The sequence below is a fragment of the Budorcas taxicolor genome, chromosome 12, assembly GCF_023091745.1.
Source record: "Budorcas taxicolor isolate Tak-1 chromosome 12, Takin1.1, whole genome shotgun sequence".
Lineage (NCBI taxonomy): Eukaryota > Metazoa > Chordata > Mammalia > Artiodactyla > Bovidae > Budorcas > Budorcas taxicolor.
Genome location: NC_068921.1, coordinates 32,962,590 through 32,989,802, shown reverse-complemented (window position 1 = coordinate 32,989,802; position 27,213 = coordinate 32,962,590). Strand labels below are relative to the sequence as shown.

The window sequence follows — 27,213 nt, the reverse complement described above, 5'->3', positions numbered from 1 at the left end:
TTGAGTGAAACTAAACAGTAGTCCTAATCTGGTTATGGTCTGTTTGGTGTCTGGCAGTATGCTGATTGCTGACTGTGTGGTACTTTGGGAGATTGTAATATTGTTTAGTCCAAGTTTGAAGAGGAAGGATATTGTTGTGGGAAGGCCAGAGTGACTGCCCTCATATCTGAGTTACATCTGTCCTTCTCTTGAAGGAGCTTGGACCTGCAGGACTCAAGGCATAAGTGAAGAAGTAGCCACGCTTTCCGGCAGTTGTAGAAACTCTGTGGGTCCCTGTAGGGGCCGACTGTGGTCCATGTGAGGGTCAGGGTTGAGAGAAAGTCAGGGTGAGAGAATCAGGTGGGACTGGAAGTTAAAGGAATGGACAGAAGCCAGGGGCATATGGGAATCAAGGCGGGTCATAGCAAGGAAATAGACACCATGGAGACACCCAGTGGGTCAGGTTCCCAGGTTCTCAAGAACCAACACACAGTCAGAAGCCAGGGACCATTTATAAAGGTGAAAGCAACTTCAATCATTGCTAAGGAAACCTCCTTGATATTTACTAATGATGGCCTGGGATGGACTTTCTAACAGCTGCAGCGAGGAAGGTGAGGCCAAAGCCAAGAGCCACGCCAGGGTTGGGATGTGAAGTCGGACCTTGGTCTCTGCGATGGTTTCTTGATAGGAGATGTCATAACACTGGTCCAGCGTCCCCCTGTGGTGTGCATGGTGTTATTCTAGACAGCATGAAATGTAAGCTGCTGTTTTTACCCTCCAGAGCTTCTCATTGAGGTGAGAAGACAGAGCCTCTGCATCCAGAGGGAAACCTCAGTAGGAAGAAGAGAAGTTGGGTGTTTATTTGGGTGCTTATCCTGAGTTCTGTTGAAGCCGGAGGAGGTGGTGAGCGGGCTTGCCTGGGGGTGCTTAGGAAATGTTATACTAGGTGGGACTTCAGTGAGGAGGATGTAGGGAGGGCCCTTCCCCCTCCCACCTTTCCATGCTGTGCACCCCTGGAGCCCAATTCCTCAACGGTAAGCTAGTTAATTTCTGCCTTGCTTGTTGGCATCATGCTCGTTGTAGAGATTAAACGGGACGATTTATGTGAGAGCCCTTTGTAAATGGCACCATGGATTCAGATGTAAGGTGTTATTAATAATTTGCCATTTGCAGCAGGGGCCTGTTGGATCACAGCTCCGTTTTAATTCATTCATCATATGTAAATGAGGTTGTATTTTTGCAATCAGGTGTTTGATGAAGGTCATGATTAGACATTGAGGTAAGGAGTCAGAGAGACTGTTTTTTAGTAAAGTTAGTGTATGTCTGAGATCTTAAGTTACAAACTTATAAATACATAATTAGTACTGAAAATTAATGTTTAATGTGAATCTGGAGGGTTTTACGTTTTTGGTTAATAAAAAGAGGAAATATATCTGAAGAGTAAGTTACTGAGTTGTGAAAAAACAGAGTCCATTTAGTAGCAAAATCACACGATGCTTCTCATTCCACATTCTAGAACAGACTATTTTTAGCATCTGTTTGAATCAGTGATGAATCCCAGTTACAGGATTCAGTAATTAAAGCAGAGAAAAATATAACATTGTGTAGGCAAGAAAATCTTTTTACTTGAGTTGACTGTCTCAGGGTTCAGATTGCTGTCGTTGGGGTCTGCCCAGAATTGTCGGTCTGTCATCCCCGAGGGGTCACAAACAAGAAGAGTGCCAGGACCTCAGCCAAGGACACAGTGTCCCCTTTTTAAGAAGGGAAGTTTAAAAAAAAAAAACGCTTGGGATGTCTCTAATGGGTAAGCTTGTGGTAACTGTGTCATCTGCAGGGTTCTGGAAGAAGTGCTCAGGGGTCCCCGGGCGGCCCCCTGTTTGCCTGTCCTCGGGCCCTCCGCGACGGTCAGGCCTGCCCCTCTGTCTCCTGCCTCGGTCCTGCTGCTTGGTTGTTTTTTCCGTTCTCCGGCTGCCTGTGAGTATTGTGAAAGCACAGGGCGCACAGCTGCCAGTTGGTCCCGGTCCACATTTGTATCTAATGGTTGTGGATTGTTCCACAACGTTGCTAAACAGCTCTCTGAAAACTTGCTCCCAGTCAGCAATCTCTCCTCGAGCTGGGAGCCTTATTTTATCCTGTGCAAGTTATTATTACTTTGTCTTTTATGCCCCTTCTGCAAAAGCTCATTAACTGTTGGGCTGCATTGAATCGGGGGTTCTGTTGACCCAGATTCTCCTGCCGCTCCCCTGGGTGGAGCCCCGCCCTTGGGGTGGTGACCATGGGACTGACACCAGGGCACGAGGCACCTGGCTGAAGTAGGCCACGAAGATGCAGTATGATTTTCTTTTTTTTAAACCAAGGCATTTGGGAAAGTTCACTTATTTGACAAATGCCTTTTGATCATTGCTTGCGTGCCAAGCATTGAGCCAGGTACTAGGAATTAAAAGATCTTTGGGAGTGAAGAGTGCAGTTTTAGGACTCAGGTGGCTGCCCACAGCCAGACCTCTCTGCTGTGTGTTAAAAATGTTATATGTGTATGTGCTAAGTCGCTTCAGTCGTGTCTGACTCTGTGCAACCCTATGGACTGTAGCCTGCCAGGCTCCTCTGTCCATTGGATTCTCCAGTACTCGAGTGGGTTGCCGTGCCCTCCTCCAGGGGATCTGCCCGACCCAGGGATCAGACCCGTGTCTTTTACGGCTCCTGCATTGGCAGGCAGATTCTTTACCACTAGCACCACCTGGGAAGCCCAAAAAACATTATATATATATTTACAAACGCTTAACAGTTATAGTTGGCAGAAGCAACAAATAATTAGAAAATCCACTTTTCCTTTGAAAACTCATTGTTTACTGTGAATTTCCAAACTTTTGCAGCCTCTGAGTTCTCTGGTCTCCCAGTAGCTCGGGTGTCTTGTGCTGTGGTGATGAGTAACCAGGCAGACGTAAGACCAGACCTAATCTGGGCTTCTTCGATCATCTTGGTTTAGACTCTTGTGTGCTCATTTACTGGTTCACTGTTTGTTTTGTTCTGGACCCAGGATGGTTGAGGAGGTCTCTGAGCTCCTTTCTGTGTGAAACCCTGGGCATATAAGGATGAGGCGATCCTCCTGCAGCCCAGGGGGCAGTCACAGTGCCCAGGGGCCAGGCAGGGCCAGCGCCGGGTCAGCGATGGAGGCTCTCGCGGTGGTGTTATCAGCTGGGAGGCCAGCTTGTCCCAGGGATCATTCCTTTGATTCTTGGTCTCATTTTTGTATTCCAGGGAATTTAAGCTTAAATAACCTGCCTTAGAGGGTGTAAGTGGGAGCCCGGTCTGAGCTGGATTCTGGCTCCAGAGCCCACCACACCATGCCATCCTGCATTGCCCCTCTGGTTTGGTGGGCACAGAGGACGGGGCGGGCTCCACCTGCAGCTAGCAGTGTATGTGATCATTCATTGGTCAGAGGGCGGCCAAGGGCGTACAGGTAGGAGGGCAGGTGTGGGAGATGCAGGTGGGGAAACCTGTGGAGCCTGCTCAGGAATTGGCTGTGCCACCCCGTGGGGTGGGGTGGGGTGGTGTGGTGTGGTGCTTATTGTTTGGGGACCCCAAGGAAAAGCCGGCGGAGCAGGCAGGCTGGCTGTGTTAATGGGAGGGTGCCCTGCGGCCCCCAGTGCCTCTGATGCACCTGCATCTGTGAAGGGCAAACTGGAGCAGCTGGGGAAGGCCAGAGGGGCTGGGAGCCCTCCCCTGCCTTCAGATCCTTGGAAGCCTGCAGAGGTGGGGGGTGGCTGAGGTGGATTCTTTGGTTTCCAAGGGCAGACAGAGAGCACGGGTTTGAAGTGATAAAGATGCAGGCTTGAACCAAATACAGAGCTGGTGTTCACAACGAGAGGTTACAGTGTCCCCTGCCTGAGCAGTGTTCAGGAGAAGCACCCAGGGGTGGGGCAACCCAGAGGGGAGCCTGCACTGAGCAGTGGGTGGCTCTCTGGCCCTTCCCGCTGCAGCCACTGCATTTCCTGTAGCTGCCCAGACCTCAGCAGAGAGGACAGACACTTTATTTTGTGAGCAGGCTCTGGACCTGGGAACTTTCTGACCCCCTCATGATGCCTTCATCTTTAGTTGGTGGCGGAGCACTTGTCTATATTGACCTCACATCGTCCCTGTGCCTCTGAGGACAGGAATCAGTCTTGTGGTGTCACTGTATCCTGCACGCACATCTAAGTCTTGTCTTGTTTGTCGCAGCTGGTCCTCTCCTCTTAGGACACTGTGCGGGTCGCTCTGGCCACGTAGCGCTTTCAGGCCTCGTTTCCGCCTGATTCATGACTGTGTTTCTTATGTGTCGTAGGAAGATGCTCAGTGGTTGAATGGATTGTGAGGCGTTGATGTGGCCCAGATCTCCATCTGGGTTATTTTGAGTCTCTGGTTGGGGATTCTTAGCCCAGAGGTGTGGGCCAGCCGTGGCTCTCTGCACAGCCACGTTGTATCAAGAATTGATCATTTTGTCTTCCTGTTATACTGGGTAGTTATTGATCATGTACTCTTGCCTGGCAAATCCCATGGATGAAGGACCCTGGTGGGCTGCAGTCCATGGGGTCACTAGGGGTCGGACTCGACTGAGCTACTTCACTTTCACTTTTCACTTTCATGCATTGGAGAAGGAAATGGCAACCCACTCCAGTGTCCTTGCCTGGAGAATCCCAGGGGCGGGGGAGCCTGGTGGGCTGCCGTCTCTGGGGTCACACAGAGTCGGACATGGCTGAAATGACTTAGCAGCAGCAGCATTGATCATGGAATGAAGAGGGAGAAACCATTGTTTTTATGATCCTAGCATATAAATCTGTGATACATACTTTTTAAATGGACAAATACTTAAAACTGGGAGGATTTTTCTTCATCTGCATCCTCATAAGATTATTAATGTGGTTGTGTTCATTGTTAAATGAGTGTGCCTAGTTGGAGTGGGCTCTGAATGTCAGCCGACGTTATTCTTGTGTTTTACACCGCAGTGCCTCTCCCGCTGCTTGTTTTATGTGTACACACACCAGGACTCTGTGTGTGTGTGTGTGTGTGTGTGTGTCCCTCAGGGCACCAGGACTGTGGTCTGTGTGTGTGTGTGTCTCTCAGGGCACCAGGACCGTGGTGTGTGTGTGTGTGTCTGTGTGTGTGTCTGTGTGTTTGTGTGTGTCTGTGTGTGTGTGTCCCTCAGGGCACCAGGACTGTGTGTGTGTGTATGTGTCTCTCTCTCTCACACACACACACACCCTGTTCCTCTCCAGGGGAAGCTCTCAGGGCACCGAGACCATGTCTCGCACACACACAGGGCGCCAGGACCGTGTGTACCCCTCGGCACTTCCACACAGGAGCTCCCTACGTGTTGAGCTGGGCTGTGGGGCCAGCTAAGTGTGTCCCTAGCGGCCCTGACCTGAGAGGTGTAAAATGACTCCAGCCATGGGAGCTGAAGCTCAGATAACCAACCTGAGTGAGAGGCCAGGCAGAGCAACACAGAGGTCGCTGTTTTATCATATTGTTAGACACACGCTTCTAGCTAAAACCATTCCTGTTAGACATGCTGACGAAACGTTTCTCTGAAGATGGTAGAGTCTGCGTGTTCCAGGGTGCTCACCATCTTGTAAGTAGAGCTTGCTCTGTGTAGAGTGAAGATGGTTGATGCTGTGATCTCCTGGAGGGAGAGGAACTTAGACTCTGAGTCTCAGGAGGAAGGTGGCCCCGGAATGAAGTGCAAAACCCACCGTCCTGGACCATGTGTGCATGTCATGTGTACGCAGCTCCCCATTTCTGGAAAACTGGAATTCAGAAGCTTAGGCGGGATGGCAGGGACCAAAATAGTAAACAAATCCTGATACAATCAGATTAGGTTAATTATTGGCAGATTACCAGTGAGTTGTTTAGACACAACCTGTTCTCAGGTTAGATGTTTTCACATCACAGAGTTCCTTCTTTCGTGTTGACTTTGGATGTTGTAGGAACTAAGAGGAAAGGGTAAAATCCCGGGGACTACTTTATTATCACTGACCTTTTAAAAGTGCTGTTTAGAACAAAATGCGTTATTTCGTAAGTAAGTTCAATCATTTCTTTCACAGAAGAGTGTAGACCAAGTTCAGCTGAACCGCTTAGAAGCTGAGTGGCCTGTAATCTGTCTGAAATAACCTGAACTCAGGATCAAGCCACTCTCCTCTCCCTTCTCTGCCGCTTGTTTTTAGAAAAAGACATATTTTTCTAGACAGATATTTATCCTGGCTCTGTTGATTTTCCTTGATCTACACTATGACTTATTGTAGTTTCAAAATAATAGTTTTTCCTTTTTCTTTATTTCCCCCCCCCTCTTTTTTTTTTTGTACTCCACAGGGTAAGGGATTTTAAGTTAATAGCAGTGTTTTAAGGATTAGGCTGTGATCTGGTGCCAGCATGAGTGCACTCTGATGCCCCCATGTTGAGGACTTTACTGGAGACCTGACTGGACAAGGACAGCCACATCTTGGTGGGATTTTAAAGGGAGGAGTCCTTAAGCTCACTCAGTTTGTTCCTCTGTCCTTTGACTTCTTCATCCATCTATTCAACAAATAATTGCATGTCTGCGTGCCTTTCTCTTGGTGTTCCCTCTCCCAGATCTGGTGACCACCCCTCAGCTCAGAATCACAAGCCTGCAGCGTTAAGAGCTGCACTGTCCCATCTCTTAGCCACTAGCCATGCATTGCTGTGCATGTGAGTGTGTGCGTGCTAAGTCGCTTCAGTTGTGTCTACTCTTTGCGACCCCATGGACTATAGCCCCTCTGTCCATGGGATTCTCCAGGCAAGAATACGGGAGTGGGTTGCCATGCCCTTCTGCAGGGGATCTTCCCCACCCAGGGATCGAACCCTCATCTCTTATGTCTCCTGCATTGGCAGGTGGATTCTTTATCGCTAGCACCACCTGGAAGGCCCCATGTATTGCTGTTTAATGTTAATTAAGAAATAAAATGGAAAACTCAGCTCCTCAGTAACACTTGTCAAGGTCAAGCAATCACTCAAGTGCTATCTGTGGCTCAGGCTGTACATGGACCAGTGTCCATCTGTGGAGCACGTCCATTGGTGTGGGGTGGGGGTGTGTATGGAGGAGCTGAGCCAGGAAGTGCTGCCTCTGCCCCAGGCCCAGCCCTACCCCTGAGACACCCCAGTGCCCATCTGCTCCATCACCCAGCACCATGCCTCTCAAGTTCATTCCTGTTAAAAACTTCTCCCCTGTCTCATTGTAGGTCTTGGTCACCTGTCATCTGAATTAAGGCTGCAGTGTTGCCAAGGTTGTGAATTCCTCCCCCATCCCCCATGGCTGTCACCCCGCCCCTGTGCACTCAATACCACACACATACCATTGTCACATTGAATGCTGATTCCTTGTCGATAGGACTTTTCTTCTGGGGTACCAGGAGGTTCTTGTGGGTGCAGTATGGGCTTTGACTTGACAGGGTAGGGACACACACATGAAGCCTGACACATCACCGCAGCAGGTAAGTGTTCTTTGAGTAGACAAAGGGAGGAATGGGTGGGTGGAGGAGGCCACTCTAGGTTGCACTGTGAAGGCTGGAGCCAATTTGGATGCACGGAAATCAGAAGAAAAGGGGCATTCATGGTGGGGACCATCACAGACCCACGCCTGTTGGCAGGAAGTGAAGGGCGCTGTGCTCCCAGGAGTAGCCACATGTTCAGCTATCATGGAGGAGCGGCGTGTTCAGCACCATGGCCAGGGCTTCACCGGGGGACGTAGACCTTTGAGTTACACGTTGATGGTGTGGCATGTAACCGTGTTTCCCTGAGCTGGTGTGACACCTCTCTGTAGAGGCGCTACATTTCACACTTCACAGCCTTCACCTGTAACTTCCAAGGAGTTAAAGATTCACATTCCCCTGTAAAGTGAGGCAGCACATTCACAGAGCCGAGTTAACTCTTCAAGCCCTTCACAGCTCCTGACTTAGCTTAGACATGTTGGCCAGTCAGTAGGAAAGAAGAGTGCACGTGTGCACATCCCGAGGAGGTCCTGTGATGCACATTGTGTGGTGTGGTAACTAAGAGAACGGTGGTGGCCAGACAGCCTGTCCGGACTCTGCCTCTCCAAAGCTGTGTCATCTGGACAAGACACCTTCCGATCCCCAGTTTCCTCTTTTTTTTTAGTGAGGGTGTTTACCTGTGTCAACCAAAGAAAACCACGCAGCCTGAAAGTTGGGAGTTATGTTTGATTTGGAGGGTGGCCCTACTGAGGACTAGAGCCTGGAAGATAGCCTCGCAGTTTCTCTGAGGAACTGCTCCAAATGAGCATCAGAAGGTCACTAGCAATCATAAAAGACAGACGTCTCAAGTTAATGATTTTAGTGCTTTTCTGTGTGTGGGAGGATGCAGGGATCTGGGCTCATGGAATGTAGTCCTTCATCCTCTGTCTTAACTGCTTAGGACCAGTATCCTGTTTTTCTCCATTCTGAATCCCCTCAGGGCTGACTTGCTGCTGCCGTGGCTGCTGGTTGGATGGTGGGCAGCGCTCTTTGTTTATTGAAATGGCAGGGAGCATGGTTCTGTCCTGCCTTGCGAAGGTTGAGTTAGATGTCAGTGACATATTAGCATTCTGCTTAGGCTGCAGTGAGACATTTACCACTCGATAACTAATAACAGAATATTAGTTGCATAGCCTTTCACATGAATGGGGAAATCCACACTTGTGTTTCCCGAAGGAAGAGGTAACCCAGGGCTGTAAATACAAAGCGTCACCCAGGACACATGTTTGTGGACACTGGCCTTGCCCTTATGCATGGCTAGCAGATATATATAATAACCTTATCCAAAGTGAAACATACATGCTGGTTAGTTTCAGAGTCATGTAGATGAGGTGATCTGGTTCAGGGGCAATTTGGCCCAGATCGTCTAAAACCCAGAGATACTTCTCTGTCTTTGAAAATAGGATGATCACTTATGCAAATGACTTAGGGAAAAGTCATTTTTAATTTTGCATAATCAAGCGCCCGCTGTACAGCTGCTCCTGAGAAAGGGGAAGGAAGTCATGTGCTGCCGTTAATTTTAAGTGAGCAGACTAGGACATGTGTGGATCAGAGTGTCATTGAACGATCTATTTTTTTTTTTTCACACTTTCGAAAGGATGGTGATGATCCTAACTGGGTGTTCATTATCTGCCGGCCCACATACAGCTCACAACACAGCCCTTTCTAGACTTTGGGCTGCTCGCCTTCCCTAAGGACATTGCATCCTGTCCTTTCCTGGGCCTCCTTTCCTAGCTTCACCCCTCCCCACCCGCCCTTGATCTCCTGGGGAGCTTTTGCTCTACTCCACCCACTTCCAGGCGCTCTGCCCTTTCCTGCATCTACTGTGTTGTGTTGTATCTGCCAGCATCTGCCACCCTCACAGGGTTGAGCAGGCGTCTTCTCAGTGATTTTTGTGTCCACAATGTTGGAAAGGGGGGGCCAACTTAGGCCAGGTACTTGGAAAATTTTGTTAGATGAATGAATGCTTGTTCACTATACCTTTCTTAACTGTATTCTCCACAGTGAACCATAACTCTGAGTAGGAAGCTATACTGTTTTTTGGTACCACGTAGCTTCTAACTGGTGAACAGTATTTAACTTCAGGTGACTCTGTAGACTTGCTGTTACTGTCAGTCATCCTGGAAACACTAGGGTCAGTTCGGCCCACATGGAGTCTTTGTCACTGTTTTATCCCCATATGTACTATTGAAATATTTTTGAAGTGATCACCAAAATTTTTATGGACTTGAAATAAGAGTTCTTGTGCAAAGGATTGGTATTCCATTATTTGAGGGCGGTCACAAGCCTGCAGTGTGTGTGAGCAGTTCCATTGAACAGACCTGTGATTTACTGGGCTTTTGTGTCTCTTCCCTTTGGCTGTTATTTACTCGACTCCCTGAAGTTACTTGCGGAGCTCATTCCAAGAAAAGGAGTGGGAGTCATACCGGAATGCGCATTCCTTGTTAGCTCCCTGCTAATTAAAAAAAAACTAGTTCTGGGACTGGAGCTCCCTTGATGAAATAATCAAAATGTGAAATTTGAATTTTAAACTTTCTTGGAGACTCGAATGCATTTTGCTTGCCGGTATTTAATTTTACTTTTTCCTTTTTAGCTTTAATTTTGATTGCTGTTACTACTGATACCTGAGCCAGTGGTGATGCTACCTAGGGGACATTTCTGCAACCCATAAGTCAACAGCTACATGGTAAGAGTGTGTGCATTTCATCATTAAAGCCATTTATTTTCTATAGCATTGTAGTTCAAAATGTTAATTTGAAATAGAATAGGAGAAAGTATGTTAATGTTCCTAAATATTAATATAGTTTAATATATAAATATTAATAGCCAGGTATTATATCAAGCTTTTGTTCCTAGTCAACAGTAAGGATTTGAAAGAGGAAAACTGAAATTTGATACATTCATTTCCTGTTAATTTTTAGGTGAACCACGAATGTGGCTATGAAGTTTCTGACTCATTAAACTGGGTCTCATATTCTCCCCTGTATATTTTGCACATTTACTTCAGAATTGTCCTAGTCAGTGAAAGAAAGCAAGAAAAAGAAATATAAGGTATATGGATAGGGAAAGAGGCAAAAGCAAATTCAGGGCTCTCCTCACCAGGGGCCTCTGAAATGTGGGTTCGCCTGCTAGCCTCTGATGTAGCAGGGACGGTAGGGGGTGGGAGTCGCTGCTGAATACCAGCCCGTACTATCCACTACATTTTGGTTTCTGTGGTTGTGATCTGAAACTCATGAAAGCAAGGCAACACATTTATATCACTTGTGGGTTTAAATTACTGTTTTAAGTTCAAAGGTAAAAGTCAGCATCATCTATTGGGAGGTCTTATTTTGGCATTTTCTTCTTTCTGTTAATGTAACTGGAAAGCTGTGTATAGTACTTAAAAGTTATGCATTGGTTTCAACTTCATTAAATAGCCTTTTTTTTTTTTAAAGAAAAAGGCTATCTGAAACAATGTTTAGATGTCCTCTCAAATTCTATGAGTATAACAACATTATTTGTTAACTCTGTTGTAACTGTCACTTAGCTTTGGTGGAGTTAACAGTTGTTTTGTATGCTTGCTGTCATGTCTTAGAATATACCAACATGTTTTGTGTAATAATATAAGATATACTGGAGGAGGGCACAGCACCCCACTCCAGTATTCTTGCCTGGAGAATCCCATGGACAGAGGAGCCTGGTGGGCTACAATCCATGGGGTTGCAAAGAGTGGGACACAACTGAAGCAATTTAGCACACACACACAATCTTGATAAGCTGCTGAAAACATTGAAAAACATTCCTAAGAGCACCTCGGAGACCATGGACCCTCACTTGGTGATGCTGACGGAGGATTTAGTTGTAGAAACATACTAAGACTTTGGCACCTGCCACAGCTAGTTTGGAGTTGAAGTTCTTGCACTTACTAGTCACGTCACTCTGGATGAGTTACATTTTTGAGCCCTGAGTTCTTAATCTATTAAGTTTATCTTTATCTGCCAGCCTATAAAGTTGTAGTGGGTGTCAATGACATATAAAATGCTTACATATGTATTGATAACATGTTCCCATTTATCATGTGTAACCAGTTTACCATCATCAGCTTTATGATTTTGTTTCTTTGGTTGATTTTCTGTAAAATGACCTGTCCGAATGCAGTTGGAAAAGAAGTTCCAGGCATAGATCATTTCAGAAAGGAGTGAGTTTATTGAGAGCAAAGAGCAGAGATCATGTGGGCACCGTGAGTGTAGTGGGCTGACCTCCTGACCAACCAGGGAGAATCAGTGCTTTTGGGGGGTTAATTGAATGCTTTTGAACTGTGGTGTTGGAGAACTCTTAAGAGTCCCTTGGACTTCAAGGAGACCCAACCAGTCCATCCTAAAGGAGATCAGTCCTGAGTGTTTATTGGAAGGACTGATGTTGAAGCTGAAACTCCAATAATTTAGCCACCTGATGCAAAGAAACGACTCATTGAAAAAGACCCTGATGCTGGGAAAGATTGAAGGCGGGAGGAAAAGGGGGATGACAGAGGATGAGATGCTTGGGTGGCATCGCCGACGCTATGGACATGAGTTTGAGTAGGCTCCGGGAGTTGGTGATGGACAGAGAAGCCTGGCGTGCTACAGTCCATGGGGTTGCAAAGAGTCGGACACAGCTGAGCGACTGAACTGAGCCAATTTGTATAGCTTCAAGACAGAGAAAATTTGTGCTGAAAGGGTGGCATTAAGTGATTGGTTAGGGTGCTATAGGGAGAGTAGCGGGATGGGCATTTTTGCCTAATTTGGGGTCAGGAAAACTGGCTGGTAAGGATCAGGGGGGTTATTTGGCAACAGTTACAAGGGGCCCAGTCAGTTCTGGAGATGACCTTAGTACTGGGCTCAGCTTCTATGGCCTTGAGGCAGGACTCTGCATCACCTGGAAACCCGAATGATCCTTTTGGAGTTGATCATAACCCACCTTGCATACTGTGTTGGAACCAACAAGATGCCAGGTGTGCTCTTTGAGACCGAGTGTTGCAAATTTTAGATATTTCACTAGTACATCTCTTCCTGCTTTCACAGTGCAAACAATTGAGTGTAGTTAACTAAAATAACCGTTCAGTTTATCTTAACTTTCTTTCATGAGCACAGCTTCTAGTTGCCAAAAATACTGCCATCAGGATGCTTTTGGTTTCTAAAAATACAGAGACTCCACAGATTCGTAGCACGTGTGCTAGGGAACAGTTGATAGGTTCTACAGATTTATTGCTATTTTGACCTTACTTTATGTCATTCCTATAAATCAGCAAGATTTGGCTATTTTTGACCAACAAAAGTGGTAATTTTGTATGGTTCAAGTTGATATTTCAGGCTATGCCGATAGTGTTTTCTTTACACAACTGGCAGATGATCTGCTTTTGCATCTTATAGTTCATTTCCTCCAGGACCTTAAATTTATTTTTAATGCATTTTGGACTTTCGTTAATTTCTTTGGCAAATGTCATCCTCAGATGGTTGCTGTAAAGGAGTAGGGTGGAGAAAAAGAGCTGCATCTTTCTTAACAAGAAGAGGAGATGCTGACTTATCTCCAGGAAGACTCTCAATTTATGGTCAAGTGAGTGAACACAAACAAAAACTAGAGCCTTTTGAGAATTAAACCTTGAGGTCATAGGTCATATAGTAGAATCTGAGTCCCTGAGAATTCTTTGAGATTCATGTTTTTCAGAAAGCCCTGTCTCCCTCACAAGTCTTAAAGCACTCTCGAGGGTTTCATGTGTTCTTCATGTGTTCTTAGGAAAATAATGCAGTGGCCACTCAGCTTAATCTTGTGCTTGTCAAGTGTGTGTAGGTCACATGTTTATTATACTTTGAATCAGAAGTTTACTATTTTAGTTTTATTTAAAAGGGCATTCACATAACAGACGCTTAGTGTGGATCCTAATGAATACTGCAGTAATAATACGGCAGAAGGCAGCTCGTGAGCCTGGCCTGCTCATCACAATGTGATCACAGCCCGATCGTGGTGCTGATAAACCGTCCTCCCCTTCCTGTCCAATTGAATAGGAGAGGGAGGGATGGGGCTAGTTCTTTCATGTGTCAAGTAAGCCTCGATTCCTTCATAGGAGTAGTGTCTGGGGGTTTGGGATCCACTTTTCAGCATTCCTGGCCTTGCTGGTGTGCAGTCTCATCGCAGCCCTTGGAGGTGAGCAGCAGGCATTGTTGCTTCCGTGTTGTAGGTGAGGACTGGGGTTTAGTGGAAGAACTCGGATTCGGCTCAGAGGTCCGGCTTGTCCGGCTGCGGTGCAGGAGGGAGGCAGGGCCAGGCAGAGCAGCTGTCTCTGCTTGGCGCTCACCCTCTTTGCAGTACTGACTTTGGGCCCGGTGAGGGGGGATCGCATCCCCTGAGAAGGAGGGAGCTCTGCAGGAGGAAGCTCTTCCTCGGACTGAGCTAGCTGTTCTGTCTGCCAGATTCCCCGAGCCATTAACTGTGGCTGTTTGTGTTACTCTTCTGGAGCCATGCCCGATGAGTTGCTAAAGTTATCTTTTTTCTGTGTGTGTGTGTATTTTATTTATTTCTTTTTGGTCTGTTGTAGTCTTTCGTCCCTTGTCTGTGGCTGACGGTAATTCTTTCTGCCTGACCATCATGTCAGAATCTAAATAGCGAATGCATTTCCAGGCACTTCCCAGTTTGTATTCTGCTCTGCATCTCTCGTCCACCCCCACGGGTCCAGTTTTAAGCAGTTATATTGGGCGTAACTGACCAACAGTAAAGGATGCGTGTTTGAGATGTACCGTCTGATGAACTCTGACCTGTGCACATGGCCACGAAACCACCAGCACAGACCAGATGTGAGCTCGCACACCGTCACCACGGATGGTTCCTCTGGCCTTGGTCAACCCTCCCCGGTCGCTCCCCGACCTCCAGGCAGCCTCTGATCTTGCCTGTGTCTCTGGAGATGGGTTTGTGTTTCCAGAACGTGACTGTAAAAGGAAGCACTCGTGTGTGTCTGCGCTTCTTCGTCTGACACCAGACGTGTAGATTTTCCAATGGCAGGCAGTTTGGCGACACCAGCCTCTGGGCATGCAGTTCTGACATGTGTCTGGTGGAGGGCAGTCACCCCACAGGTGAAGGGTCCATCCTCCACGACCCCCTGCCCGCGCCCCACCAGCTTCCTTTGTCACCTGCACTCTGGCTGACTAGCTGTAAATTTAAGGTTCCCACAGCCCCATCTGAGCTTCATGGTGCTCAGAGCCCAGGAAGCCAGTTTTCCCACCAGACTCGTGGCAGGCTTGTTAGAAGGACCTTCAAGGATATGATGAGCAGTTCGATGATGAGAACAAAGGGCGAAGTCTTGCGGGTCCTGAGCCCCTGGAGCTTCTGTCCCTGTGAGTTTGGGGCACACCACCCTCCTGGCATGTAGATGCATCTGGTGCATGAACCTCAAGGGAGCCCTTGAACCCCATCCTTTTGGGAGTATGGAGGCTTCATGACGGACACGATGCATTAGGACATCAGCCGTGGGTGACGGAATTCAGCCTCCAGCCCCTGTCCTCTCTTCGGGGATTTGGGGGTGGGACTGAAGCTTCAAGCCTCCTATTCACTGGGTTGGTTCCCTTGGTAACCAGCCCCCCATCCTTAGGGAGGGTCCAGAGTCACTTCACTAACATCCACAGGTATAGTTCAACAGGGTTGGCTTGTTTGTTGCAAAGCACAGCTTTATAGCTCTTGTCACTTAGGAATTCTGAGAGTTTTTGGAGCTCTGTGCCATCGATGGAGATGAAGACCAAGTATATGTATTTGTTACTGTAAATCACAGTATCATAGTTACACAGATGGAGTCCTTCTGGCTGTGCTGTGTTTGGTCTGACTTTGGTTCAGCATGATCATCCCAGATTCGTCCACGTGGTTTCCCGGATCAGTGATTCATTCCTCGCTGTTGCTGAGAAGTGTCGTTTGTTTATCTGCTCTCTTATTGATGAATTTGGGCTTGTTTCTATTCTGGGGTTGTTTTTGGCTTTTACAGATGAAGGTGTATGATCGTTCGTGTACACGTCTTTTTCAGGGACGTGTGCTTTTACTTTTGCCTGAGTTCCAAGGCATGGAGTAGATCCTAGGGTCATCCTGAGAAGTGTGTGTTTAATCTTTTAAGAACCTGCCAGACTGCCATAGTGACTGGGTTGTTTTCCATTCCCTTCAGCAGAGAATTCTGCTCTGCCTACATCCTTACCAAACGTTCGGTGTGGCCAGTGGTTTTGCCTTCGTCCATTCTAACGGGTGTGCCCACTACCTCCTAGTGGTTCCAGCTTGCGTCTCCTTCGTGAGTAATGACTGATGGCTCTGGGGCTTCTTCTTACAGCAGACAAGCAATGAGATAGAAGCCAGTGATGAATGCATAGGGGCAGAGGAATGTCAGCCTTGACTTCCGTTCTCTGCCTTTTCAGTTACAGCTGGGTGTTAGCATCGACCTGAAGGGTCCACATGTCAAGGAAAGGTGAACGACCGTTTCATATGTATCACTGTGTTAGTTCATAGACAGAACTCTGCTTTCCCCACCCAGAGGTACTTATTATTTAGTTATAGAGGGTTTTGAGCAAAGACTGGATGATTTTTTAAAAATAATAGGATGCTGCTTCTAAGGCTTGGAAGGCAGCTCTGCTCACCACTATACCTCTGATCTGCTTCTAAGGCTCGGAAGGCAGCTCTGCTCACCACTATACCTCTGATCTGCTTCTAAGGCTTGGAAGGCAGCTCTGCTCACCACTACACCTCTGATCTGCTTCTAAGGCTTGGAAGGCAGCTCTGCTCACCACTATACCTCTGATCTGCTTCTAAGCCATGACTGTGAACTGCACTCCACCACCCTGCTGATGTTTACTGAGTGGCCTCCATGTGCCACGCGTGGGGTTGGCGATGCAGTGTGACCCTGACCCTACCCCCTCTTCCCCATCAGTGAAGTCTTTCCAGTTGTGTTTTAACTTCCCAGGAAATGAGAAATACCTTAAACTAGTGCTTGTCACCCTGGATTGTAACTTCATTGAAGACACTGAAGACAACTTTCAGTGTCTCTCTCAGTGAACCTTTAATTCCTTGAGGAAAGGGATTTTTGTCTTATTTTTTGATGTTTATTCTCTGCATTTCCACTGGCTGAAGTATCATCAAAATGCAGATATTTGGTGTGCAGGCGAATCCAATGTGAATGTTTCTGGAGGCCAGCAAAGTATATCTAACTGCGAGGAAGGAAAGCCTATGAGAGCTCAGGACCTGGCAAGAATAGCAGCTCTGTCGATCAGGAGAGGAACCTGAGGCCCATCTTGGTTAAGACTGTGTGGTGTTAGTGGCAGGACCCCGGTGCCTTTCTTTCTCATCCTGCAGAAGTGGACGCACCATGTTCTAGTAGCAAAGCCTGGACGTTGATCCCAGTGAACCATGACTGGTGAACTGTCCACGGTCCTTCCCCCACCTCGCCCCTCACTTCATCATGACTTTCATCTGAAGCTTAACTAGGACAAGGCCAGGCGGTATCGCTCTAGAAGGTGATGGAATGGGCTGGGCCTTGGGGAAGCCCAGGTTTCCCCTCTGACTGCAGACACGTGACTTCCTGGGGACATCAGCCGGCAGGCGGAGTGCTGTAAAACCCGGAAGCAGCTGCATGCAACCTTGCCCTTCACAGTGGACAGTACAGTGGAGTCACAGCACAGTCTCTGTGTGGCCACTTCTGCTGGGATCATGTTTATTCTGAGGACAGAATTCCTGCATACCTGTCAGTGTGATCACAGATCCAAACACGGGCAGCCAGCCCAGCGATCTCCCAGAAAAAGTGGAGCATCACTGAAGGATAATGAGGTAATTTCACTGAGAATATACAGTGGGGACTTCCCTGATGGTCCAGGGGTTACGAATCCTCCTGCCGGTGCAGGGGACGCAGGTCTGATCCCTGGTTGAGGGACTAAGACCCCCACGTGCTGCAGAGCCACTAAGCCCAGGTGCTACAACTGCTGAGCCTGCGAGCTGCAACTGCTGAAGCCCGTGCCCCTGGAGCCCATGCTCTGCAACAGGAAAAGCCGCTGCGGTGAGAAGCCCACACACCACAACTAGAAAGTGGCTCCCATTTGCCATAGCTAGAGAAAGCCCATGAGCAGCAATGTAGGCCCGGGGCAACCAAAGGCAGTAAATTAAAAAAGAAGACACAGGAATCTTAAATGTCGTGTATATGCTCAACAGCAGACCTTCAAAATACATAAACACAAACTGATGGAGCTCAAGAGGGAAATTGACAGATCCGCAGTGATCACTGACAACTTCAACACCCCTCTCAGTAATTCATGAAACGAGTGTATTAAAAATCAGCTAAGGATACAGAACATCTCAGCAGCAGCGTCAGTCATTGCAGCTGATACACAGCCTTTTGAAGCACGTGTGAGGCATTCACCAAGACACATCGTTTCCTGGGCTGTAAAACAAAACAGATTTAAAAGAATTAAAATCAGACAAAGCATGCCCTCTGATCACAACAAAATTCATCTGAAAACCACCAGCAGTCAGTGAGATATCTGGAAAAACTGACTAATTGTGTTTGTCTCACTCAGTTGGCTGCTCACCCAAAAGACCATCTTCCAGATGATTCACGTGGACCGGGATGGTCACGGAAAGATGTTCTGAGAGCTTCATACTGTTTTAAACAGCTGTGGAGTTGCTTCTGTAATTTCTTTCTTTCTTTCTTTTTTTTTTTTTTTAAGAAAAAAGGTATTCCAGTTAATCATGCTATGGGATAACTGAAGAGCTTCATTGTATGGAATTTTAAAAAGAGATTAGATGAGTTATTAGAAGATAGGAAAGTTGCCTGAAAGTAGAAAGCATATTTATACGATTCTGAAACTCTTTAGTCATTTGACTTGAATTGTAATGAAGAGTACTGCTGGAAGTTAAATGCCAATGTGCAGGCATCTTCTTGCATAATGAGTAAAATCACAGGAAAAATTCGGGTTTAGATTAATTGTACAGTAAGCAAAATTAGATGGGAAATAATTTCAAGTATTTTATTTTTGCCATGCTTAACTAGAAATCGTGCATACATCATTTTTCTATAAAAGTAGGATGTGCTATCCGTATATCTTTGAAACCTGTAACGTTTATGTAAGTAGTTCGACATCTGTTGCGTGTTAGCCAGTTTGCTCACATAGAAGCGATAGGATAAGGCGGATTCCTGGGCAAGAGTCGATTTTCCAGGGGGTCGAAGTTCCAGGCGTGTTACACTGGGACTGTGAGCTTCTGAAACCATCTTTTTCATTTTCAGATCGTGAGCCATGCCCTTAGTGAAGAGGAACATCGAGCCCCGGCACCTGTGCCGGGGGGCCCTCCCCGAGGGCATCACCAGCGAGCTCGAGTGTGTGACCAACAGCACCCTGGCTGCCATCATCCGCCAGCTGAGCAGTCTGAGTGAGTCCCCTCGCCTCGGGCTCCCTCCTTTCTGATGACCAGTGGCATGTTAATTTTAATGACTTTAGCCAAGTGATTTCAGTTCAGTAGTTCTGGGATTGTCCAAAGAAGAGGCTTTGGAGGAAGGAGCCTTCCTCCCTTCTGAAAATTTCGCGGCATGGAGGAAAGAGCCTTTCTCCCTTCTGAAAATTTTGCGGCATGAAATGAGCTATCTGCCCTCTCTGGTCTGTTGACACCGGCTTGTTGTGATCAAGTTGGAATTGACGGGTTTACAGATGACTAGATAAGACCAACGGAGAAGGCAGTGGCAACCCACTCCAGTACTCTGGCCTGGAAAATCCCATGGATGGAGGAGCCCGGTAGGCTGCAGTCCATGGGGTCGCTAAGGGTCAGACACTACTGAACGACTTCACTTTCACTTCTCACCTTCACGCTTTGGAGAAGGAAATGGCAACCCACTCCAGTGTTCTTGCCTGGAGAATCCCAGGGACAGGGGAGCCTGGTGGGCTGCCGTCTATGGGGTCGCACAGAGTCGTACATGACTGAAGTGACTAACCAGCAGCAGCAGCAGATAAGACCAAGGAGAAGACAGTGGCAGCCCACTCCAGTACTCTTGCTGGAAAATCCCATGGACGGAGGAACCCGGTAGGCTGCAGTCCATGGGGTCGCACAGAGTCAGCCGCAACTGAAGCGACTTAGCAGTAGCAGCACAGCAGATAAGACCAAATGTGTAGTTTAAAGTAGTGTTCATTTTTAAAAGCTTATTATACATAAGGATAAAATAATTGGTAGTTGTTTTTTTTTAAGTCAGTTATTTATTACACTTGGACAGGACTAATCTTTTTTTTTTTAATATAGTGAATTGAGAACTGTGCTATGACTGGCATAGAATAGAAGCTTGATACGTGTCTGTTGATTGAATAAGATTTCAAATGAATTAAAGGATCCAGCCTGAGGATCCAGTGAGACTTGCTGATTTTAACCTTCTAAAGGTTAAAGTGCAGATATTGACTTCCAGATGGAGGTCAGCAATGAGCTGCTGGTGACACGTGTGCAGTGCCATGTATGCGTCACACGCGTGGGTTACAGACATGTAAGCAAACACAGGCATAAGGAGGAGAGGGCTTCCTTTTTTTCCAATTTTGAACATGAGATACACACAAGGAATACTCCATTTCTTAAGACTCATATGTGCATGAAAATGCTTTTCCTCCAAAGCTTTTGAAGTTACAGTCTTTCTGCCTAACTTTTACATTCACATCGTGATCTTATTTTCTCACTTCATCCCACTCCTTTTCGGTTTAGATGGTTCACACTGCATTTTGGGTGACAGGTTTTCACAGTTAAATTTTCAGAACCTCTGTTAATAATGAGAAAATCCTCCATGAAATTTCACATCCTGGTTGCCTCAAGCACAGGAGAGTGGTTTAAAAAAACACACAACAACTCAAGTACTTTCATTTGTTTTGAAGAAGAAACACAACAGATGAGTATTTTTTTTTTCTTTAAAAGAATTGTACTGTGTTGTTATGGATATATTTTTGATATATGATACCTGTAATCATTGGCTGAGGCCAGAGTAACCTGGAAATTACTTAAAATGTGTTTCAAAATAGATTTCTTCTGGAGTCTGAACTAATTATAATTGATTTTTGGTAGGGGTTGTTGATAAAATGTGTAGATTCATGTTACCAGAGGATGCCATGTAGATTATTGAAGGGTGGACGTGTTTCTGTGTGCCTTCATGTGCTTCTGTAAGAACGCTTTTCAGTCTCTTGTTTTTATGCCTGAAACGTCTATGGGCATGGGGTCTAAGTGAGGGAAACCGACATGAACCATTACGGTTTTTAATAACCGTGCCGTGTTCCAGGTACAGCGCTGTGTCAGTCGAGTCTGTGGGGCCCTTTAGTAAGCGGAGCTGCCCACACGGTCTGGTCTGTTCCATGGAGTCCCCTTTGGGCAGACTGAGGGCAGCCCCTCCGAGGGTATCTGAATCTTCACCCTTGGGACCCACGGGTGTGCCGTATCACTCAGCAGGCCCAGGGTTGAGGCTGCTTGTCAGCTCACCTCACAAGAAGCAGGTTACCCTGGGCTGTCCAGGTGGGCCCAGTGAAAACCAGGGTTCCTTAAATGGGCAGTCCGGAGTCACTGTTTCTCTTGTGCGGCGGTCCCCAAGCCCTGGGCCGCAGACCACCACCTCCTGTCAGGTCAGTGGTGACGTTAGATTAGAGGTGAAGAGCAAAGAAACTGTAGTGTGTTGGATCATCTGGAAACCAGCCCCTGCCCCTGATCCGTGGAAAAAGCGTCTGCCACAAGCTCGGTCCCCTGGTGTCTGAAAGGCTGAGGAGCACTGCTTTCATGGATCTAGGGGAGGAAGAACAGCGCCGGGGCCAGAAGGCGTCTCTTTGGCCTTTTCCAGAAGGAAGACTAGCAGTGGAGGGGCTGGTGCGCCTCTGGTCTCTCTCCGGTTCTCTTCACATCTGTGGGGGGACAGTTCAGCGTCCTGAGGGGATAATAGATACCAAATAGTCCCTCAGAATGCAAACAGAACTACCATATGACCCAGCGATTCCACTCCAGGATGTATATCCAGAAGAAAATGTAAATACTAACTTGAAAACGTGTTTCAACAACCCCAGGGTTCATAGCAGCACTGTTTACAACAGCTGAGCCTGGAAGCAGCCTGAATGTCCATTGACGACCGACGGATAGAGACAATGGGCTATAGACACACACGTACACACAGTAGAACATTACTCTGCCGTAAAAAAGAACGAAAGTCTGCAGCGATGTGGATGGACTGAGGGAATATTATACTTGGTGAAATAAGTGTCAGAGAAAGGCATACTGTGTATCCCTTAAATGTGGAATCTAGAAAATAAATGAATGTATATTGCAAAACAGAAACAGGCTCACAGATACAGAAAACAAGCTAGTGGTTACCGGTGGGCAGAGGGAGGGGCAAGATAGGGGTGTGGATTAAGAGATGCAAACTACTGTGGATAAAGCAGGTAAGCAACAAGAATCTACATATATACAGCACAGGGAACTATAGCCATTATCTTGTAATAGCTTTTCGTGCAGTATATAACCTGTAAAAATATTGAATCACTGTGTAATATAACTGAAATGAAAATAATATGTAAATCAACTTTACTTCGGTGAGGTGGAAAAAAAAAATTAGTGTGTTACTTGGTTTTCCAGTAGTGGAGTATTGATATCTTTTTCCTCAAATAATGACAGTTTAGCGTAGCAATTAACATTGAATTGGGAGTGCTTCTTCATCATTTTCCTTGATTAATTATCTGAGTGCTCTTGTTCTTATCACCTAGTTGCTCAATTAAAATTAGTGTCTTGCAATCAAATTCCTTCTGACATTATAATGTAATTCTAATAGAATTTGCTTTAAAAAGGAGACAGAGCATTTGTGTCAAATCCATTTCTGTGCCTCCCAAGCCAGTTTCTACTTCTCTCTCTACGTTCTGGCAGTAATAGCTTTCTTTTCCTTTCTCATGAAGGCCTCCAGGATGGCACAAGGAGGGGAATTAGACCTTAGGTGCCCCCTGCCCAGAGGTTTTGGTTATATTTGATGGTACTAATAAGATAGTATAGAAAACTTAGCACAGGATAACATGGAAGGAAAAAATTACAGTTGTTTAAAATTAATCACAGGAAGTCATTGATAATGGTTCATATATATCTTTCTAAAAGTGATTTCTCATACATCTGGTTTTGTAGCCTATACTCAGTTGGTATATATTCAGCATCCAAGATACATTTTTAATATCTAGAGATTACTGTATTACATTGGTATACCATGAATAACCATTATCTTGCTGTTGGGCATACATATGTTTCTTTGTTTGAGGAGACACTGTCATAATTCTTGTATAAAACTAATACATCTCAAATCTTTTTTGGCATCTTTCTCTTTTTTTTTTTTAAGATTTCTTTCATCTTATATGTCATCAAGCTTCCTCCCACAGAGCTAAGATCATCCTTACCAATGGTATAAAATTCTGAGACTCTATCAGTTTTAAACATGAGTCTCTTTAAAAAAAACTATTACAAAACCTATTTTCCATTTAATTTCTACATTGAGTACTTGTATAAATGAGAAGGAAAGTCTGTTTTCTTCTCAGTTTTTAAATTAGTGATTAATATTTTTATTAATACTCTTTATGTTTTATGTCTCATATCAAACCAATTGCTAAATTGAATGAAAATACTTCCTTGATGGTTTGCAGCGTAATACATTTGCTTTATGTAATTGGATCTGAAATTCAGGGTTGTGTTAATTGATTATACCAAGTGCAGTTCTAGTCAGAAGAGAGATTTTAAGTGTTTTGAAGGCATGCACTGAATAGATTTCTTGGATGTTTTTAGCCAAATGGAATATTTGAGGGGAAAAAGGGAAGATTAAACATAATATATTCAAGAGATAGATCACAAGTTCATCACCATGGAGGTTCAGGCTAGGTTAAGGGTGCTTTAAGAGAAGAAGTGTTTATGTACTAGACAGAGTTGACTGGAAGAAACAGCATGGATTTTTAAAAATTTACTGCCTCAGACCATTTTTTGCGTTTCTTGTGGATAAAAATAGAAAGCCAGTGAAGGAGGTAAGTAGCCCTGTGTACTTGTACGTGTAAAGTAAGGCTCTGTCGGCCACAGAATTGGAGGCAAGTAGAAGAATCCCCGGAGAAGGAAATGGCAACCCACTCCAGTGTTCTTGCCTGGAGAATCCCAGGGACGGCGGAGCCTGGTGAGCTACCGTCTCTGGGGTCGCACAGAGTCGGACACGACTGAAGCGACTTAGCAGCAGCAGCAGAAGAATCCCCTCCTCACAAAGACGGGGCTGTTGGAAACTGAAGCGTTTTCCCTAACCCATCACTCACCTGGAGCATGAGAAGTGTTTCCTCAATAAAAGTAATGACATCAGGGTTGTTTCTCAGCTCTCCCTGCCCTGGGCCAACTGCAGTGTGGCAGGGTTTAAACACAGACTAATTCTTCCTAGCTCACGTGGAGAGCCAGCCATCAAACCTCTCTGCCTTTATCAGCTGTGTTCTTCCCATCTCGTGAGTTCATAGGCCTACAGTAACATATCATAAGTGTCTTACAGGTGTCTCTCTGATCATTGCGATCTGCACTGTTATTATCACCTAAAAACATTGAGGGAAGGTTTTAATGTTTTTTTCTAAGATTGTCCAAACCACGACACCACTCTCCTATCAGTCCATGACTGGGATGCTCAGCAGTCTCAGCTGCGTTCCTCCTTGACACAGGGCCTTTCGTAAGGGTACGTCTGCTGTGTCTGCTTCATTCTCTACCAGCCTTCTACACACGTGGTCCAGCCAAAAATAGGAGACTCACGGGAAGGGAGAAGAGCGTGACACTCAATCAAGAAAGAGAGAAGTTACAGAAAGAAGCAGGAACCACAGATGACCCCAGCCTGGCATTCCAGACGTGGAACTCACACCCACCTGCACAAGAAAAGATCTCAGCAGCTTCTTTTAGCTCATCAGAAAACTGAGGTCACAGGACAAACCACTGCCCCAGAACTGGGAAAGGCAGATTCCAAGGATCACAACTTACCAGGATATGGGAGGTTTGAACGACACTGCCAGCCAGGCTGACTTCATCCATGTTTGTAGAACACAAAACTCCCACCTGCAGAATATACGTTCTTTTAATGCTCCCTGTCTAAGATGGGGCATGCGCTTGGCCATAAAATAATACATTTGAAGAGACTCATACCACCAAGAGCACGATGTTAATGAGAAAATAATTCTAATAATCTTTCTAGATAGTTCTGACATATTGGAAAATCAAACCCACAGGCAGCTTCTAAATTAACCCTTGGGTCAAAGAAGAACTCCAAAAGGAAATTGCAAACTCTCACTGCACCGGTAATGAACACACAGAATCACCAATGTATTTGTGGGATTTATGTAAAGAGGTGCTCGGAGGGAAGTTTGTATCTTTAAGTGCTTGTGTCAGAAAAGGAGAGGGACATGAAATCAGCAGCCTTCCTCAGGTGGGCATTCAGGGCCACTCGGCAGCCACACTGTAATTCCTGCACTAATTAGCTTCCTGCCTGTTTCACATCTTTTCTCCCCGCAGCCCCTGATCCCAGATTATGAGCAAATGATTTGCTTATTTCACTGGGAAAATAAAAGCTTTTAGGGGAGAGCCAGACATCCCCGTTCTGCCATCTCAGCCCTCTGCTTTGCCTCTGCACCGGCACGTCCTGCCCCACCCGCCCCGCCCGCTTACGGTGGTGATTCCAGGACTGGGTTTACCCCCTTCTTGCCTGCCTCATGCACCCCTGACTCCCGTCTGCATCCTTCCTACCAAATACTCATTTATTGAGAGATCACCCTCCGCCTGTTGCCCCGTTCCTTGTTCCCTTCCTTCCCAACAAGATTTTTTGAGCTTGGACTCAAACTTGTGTGGTACAGATAAATCCCTAATTGGTTCTTTGTCAGTTAAGAATGAATCAGTGGCTCTTACCTCTTCGTGGTCTTTAATTCAGAATTAGTTCAGTTCAGCTATTACCGGACTTGCCATTGGAAGAGTGAGTCAAATTAAGCTCTTCGAACGAGTTACTGTTCATAGAACTGAGTGCTGTGGTTGCAATACTTTATTCTCTTTCATCAGAAAATATAGTTCCTCCTATTTTCTTCTCTTTAGTCACTTGTCAGCTTCCAGCAGCTAGTAGAAGATGAAGTTTGCAAGTCTTTAATTTCTGTTTGTTTTTATAAATCGAGAACTTCCAAGGGGAGTGGAGTGTCCGTTGTGTTTTTTCAAATAGGATTAAGCAGTGAAGGTAGAGGGTCCGTTGTATTGATCCTTTTTGGCCTGTTCAGCATCTGCAGAGTGTGTTTTGAGAACATTCAAGTCACTTCAGGAAGAGGCTGTGCAGTCCATGCCCGAGTTGTCAGTGGTACACACTGTTGCTATTAATTAGATTTCTGCAGCACTGAAGAGAAAGGGGTTTTCTTGGAGTTGCACTGAAATTTTTTTTTTTAAACCATGAATGGTCAAGTAGAAAAAAATTAGTTGGTTCCATTTTGATTACATCTGGCATTGCAAAAAAACAGCTGCTAGACTTGAATCCAAACCATTTGGAACACAATGCTTTGTCTACAGGTCATCCAGCTGAATGGGCAGGCATTTTCCCAAACGGGCTTCAGAAAACAGTCTGAAAGGCGTTACTGGTATTTCAAAAACCAGTCAGTTTGAAAATGTGGTGTGCACAGTGCTTGTCCTGTGGAACAAGCGTGTTAAAGATTTTGAGATGCCTGAGGCATATACATGTTTAATCTTTCTGGTCCAGCATTTCCCAAGTGTACCTGAGCAGGGAGCCTTTGTTGGTTGTGTCCTTGTGAATGAGAAAACAATGGTACAGGTTATGTGTCTTTATTCAAGAGATGCTGAGCACTGGCTAGCACAATCAGTGCAGAGACCACGGGCGTGGCCCACGCCCTTACAGGACTTGTGTAAAAAAGCCAAGAGGAGGGGTGTAGGTTGCGTCCTGTGACTGTCCTCTGGGTATCTGAGGACACAGGGAGGGGCCTGTGATCTCACAGACCCCAGTCTGCTTCCCGAAGGATGGGTTTTAAATGTGTGCATTTTTGTTTGTTTCTTCAAATCTCTTTTTGAGTACTTCAGTAAGCCAGACACGCCCTAGACCTTGGCGATTGATGCCATAGCGATGCATAGAGTCCTCCTTTCCTGAATCGTGTGTTCTTGTGGAAGGAGGCAGGCCGGAAACAGGATCACTGAATAAAGTGTATAACTTACTATGTGGCGGTGACTGCTCAGAGAACAACATAGCAGGGAGGGGAAGGGGGAGGGTGTGGGGGTTTGTTTACATCTGTGAGTGTGTATACAGAGAGGCGATTGCTATTTAGCTAGAGAACATCTCCCTTGGAAGATGACATTTGGGTCTAGACCTGGGTGATAGAAGTGGTCCAGGCAGGAGGTACAGGAGATGTGAAAGCCTGGGCAGGAGCAGGCGTGTCTAAGTATCCGAGGGGCCCGTGTGGTTGGCGAGGAACGTGAGAGGGAGATGGCAGCAGGGGATAGGCCGGGAGGTCCCTGAGCTGGACCCGGCAGAACCTTCTGAGTCGCTGCTGGCCTTCATTTCTTTTTCTGAGTGAGGTGACAGCATGGAAGGGGTTTGAACACGCAGAGGACTAATGGCATCTGTGAGCAAGTGGGGAGGGTTTAGGCAGTGTGTCCTGCCGGAGCCCAGAAAAAAGACAGAGCAAAAGTGCACGGGGCCCCCGTGCCTGCTCAGAGCCTTGGGTTTGGTCTTGAGATG

At 46.2% G+C, this 27,213-nt stretch overlaps 1 protein-coding gene across 3 annotated transcripts in view; it reads left to right on the top strand.

Annotated features, from left to right (window-relative positions):
* Window positions 1-27,213, top strand: part of WASF3 (WASP family member 3) — a 76,084-nt gene that overhangs the window by 25,398 nt on the left and 23,473 nt on the right. For 2 of the 3 annotated variants that reach the window (XM_052649970.1, XM_052649968.1), the window contains exons 1-3: window positions 932-1,013; window positions 10,087-10,179; window positions 18,745-18,887. In XM_052649970.1, coding sequence (XP_052505930.1) covers window positions 18,755-18,887 — 133 coding nt within the window. In that variant the 5' untranslated portion in view covers window positions 932-1,013; window positions 10,087-10,179; window positions 18,745-18,754. Of the gene's footprint in view, window positions 1-931; window positions 1,014-10,086; window positions 10,180-18,744; window positions 18,888-27,213 lie in introns of those variants that run through there. The other variant, XM_052649969.1, reaches the window with a different exon arrangement.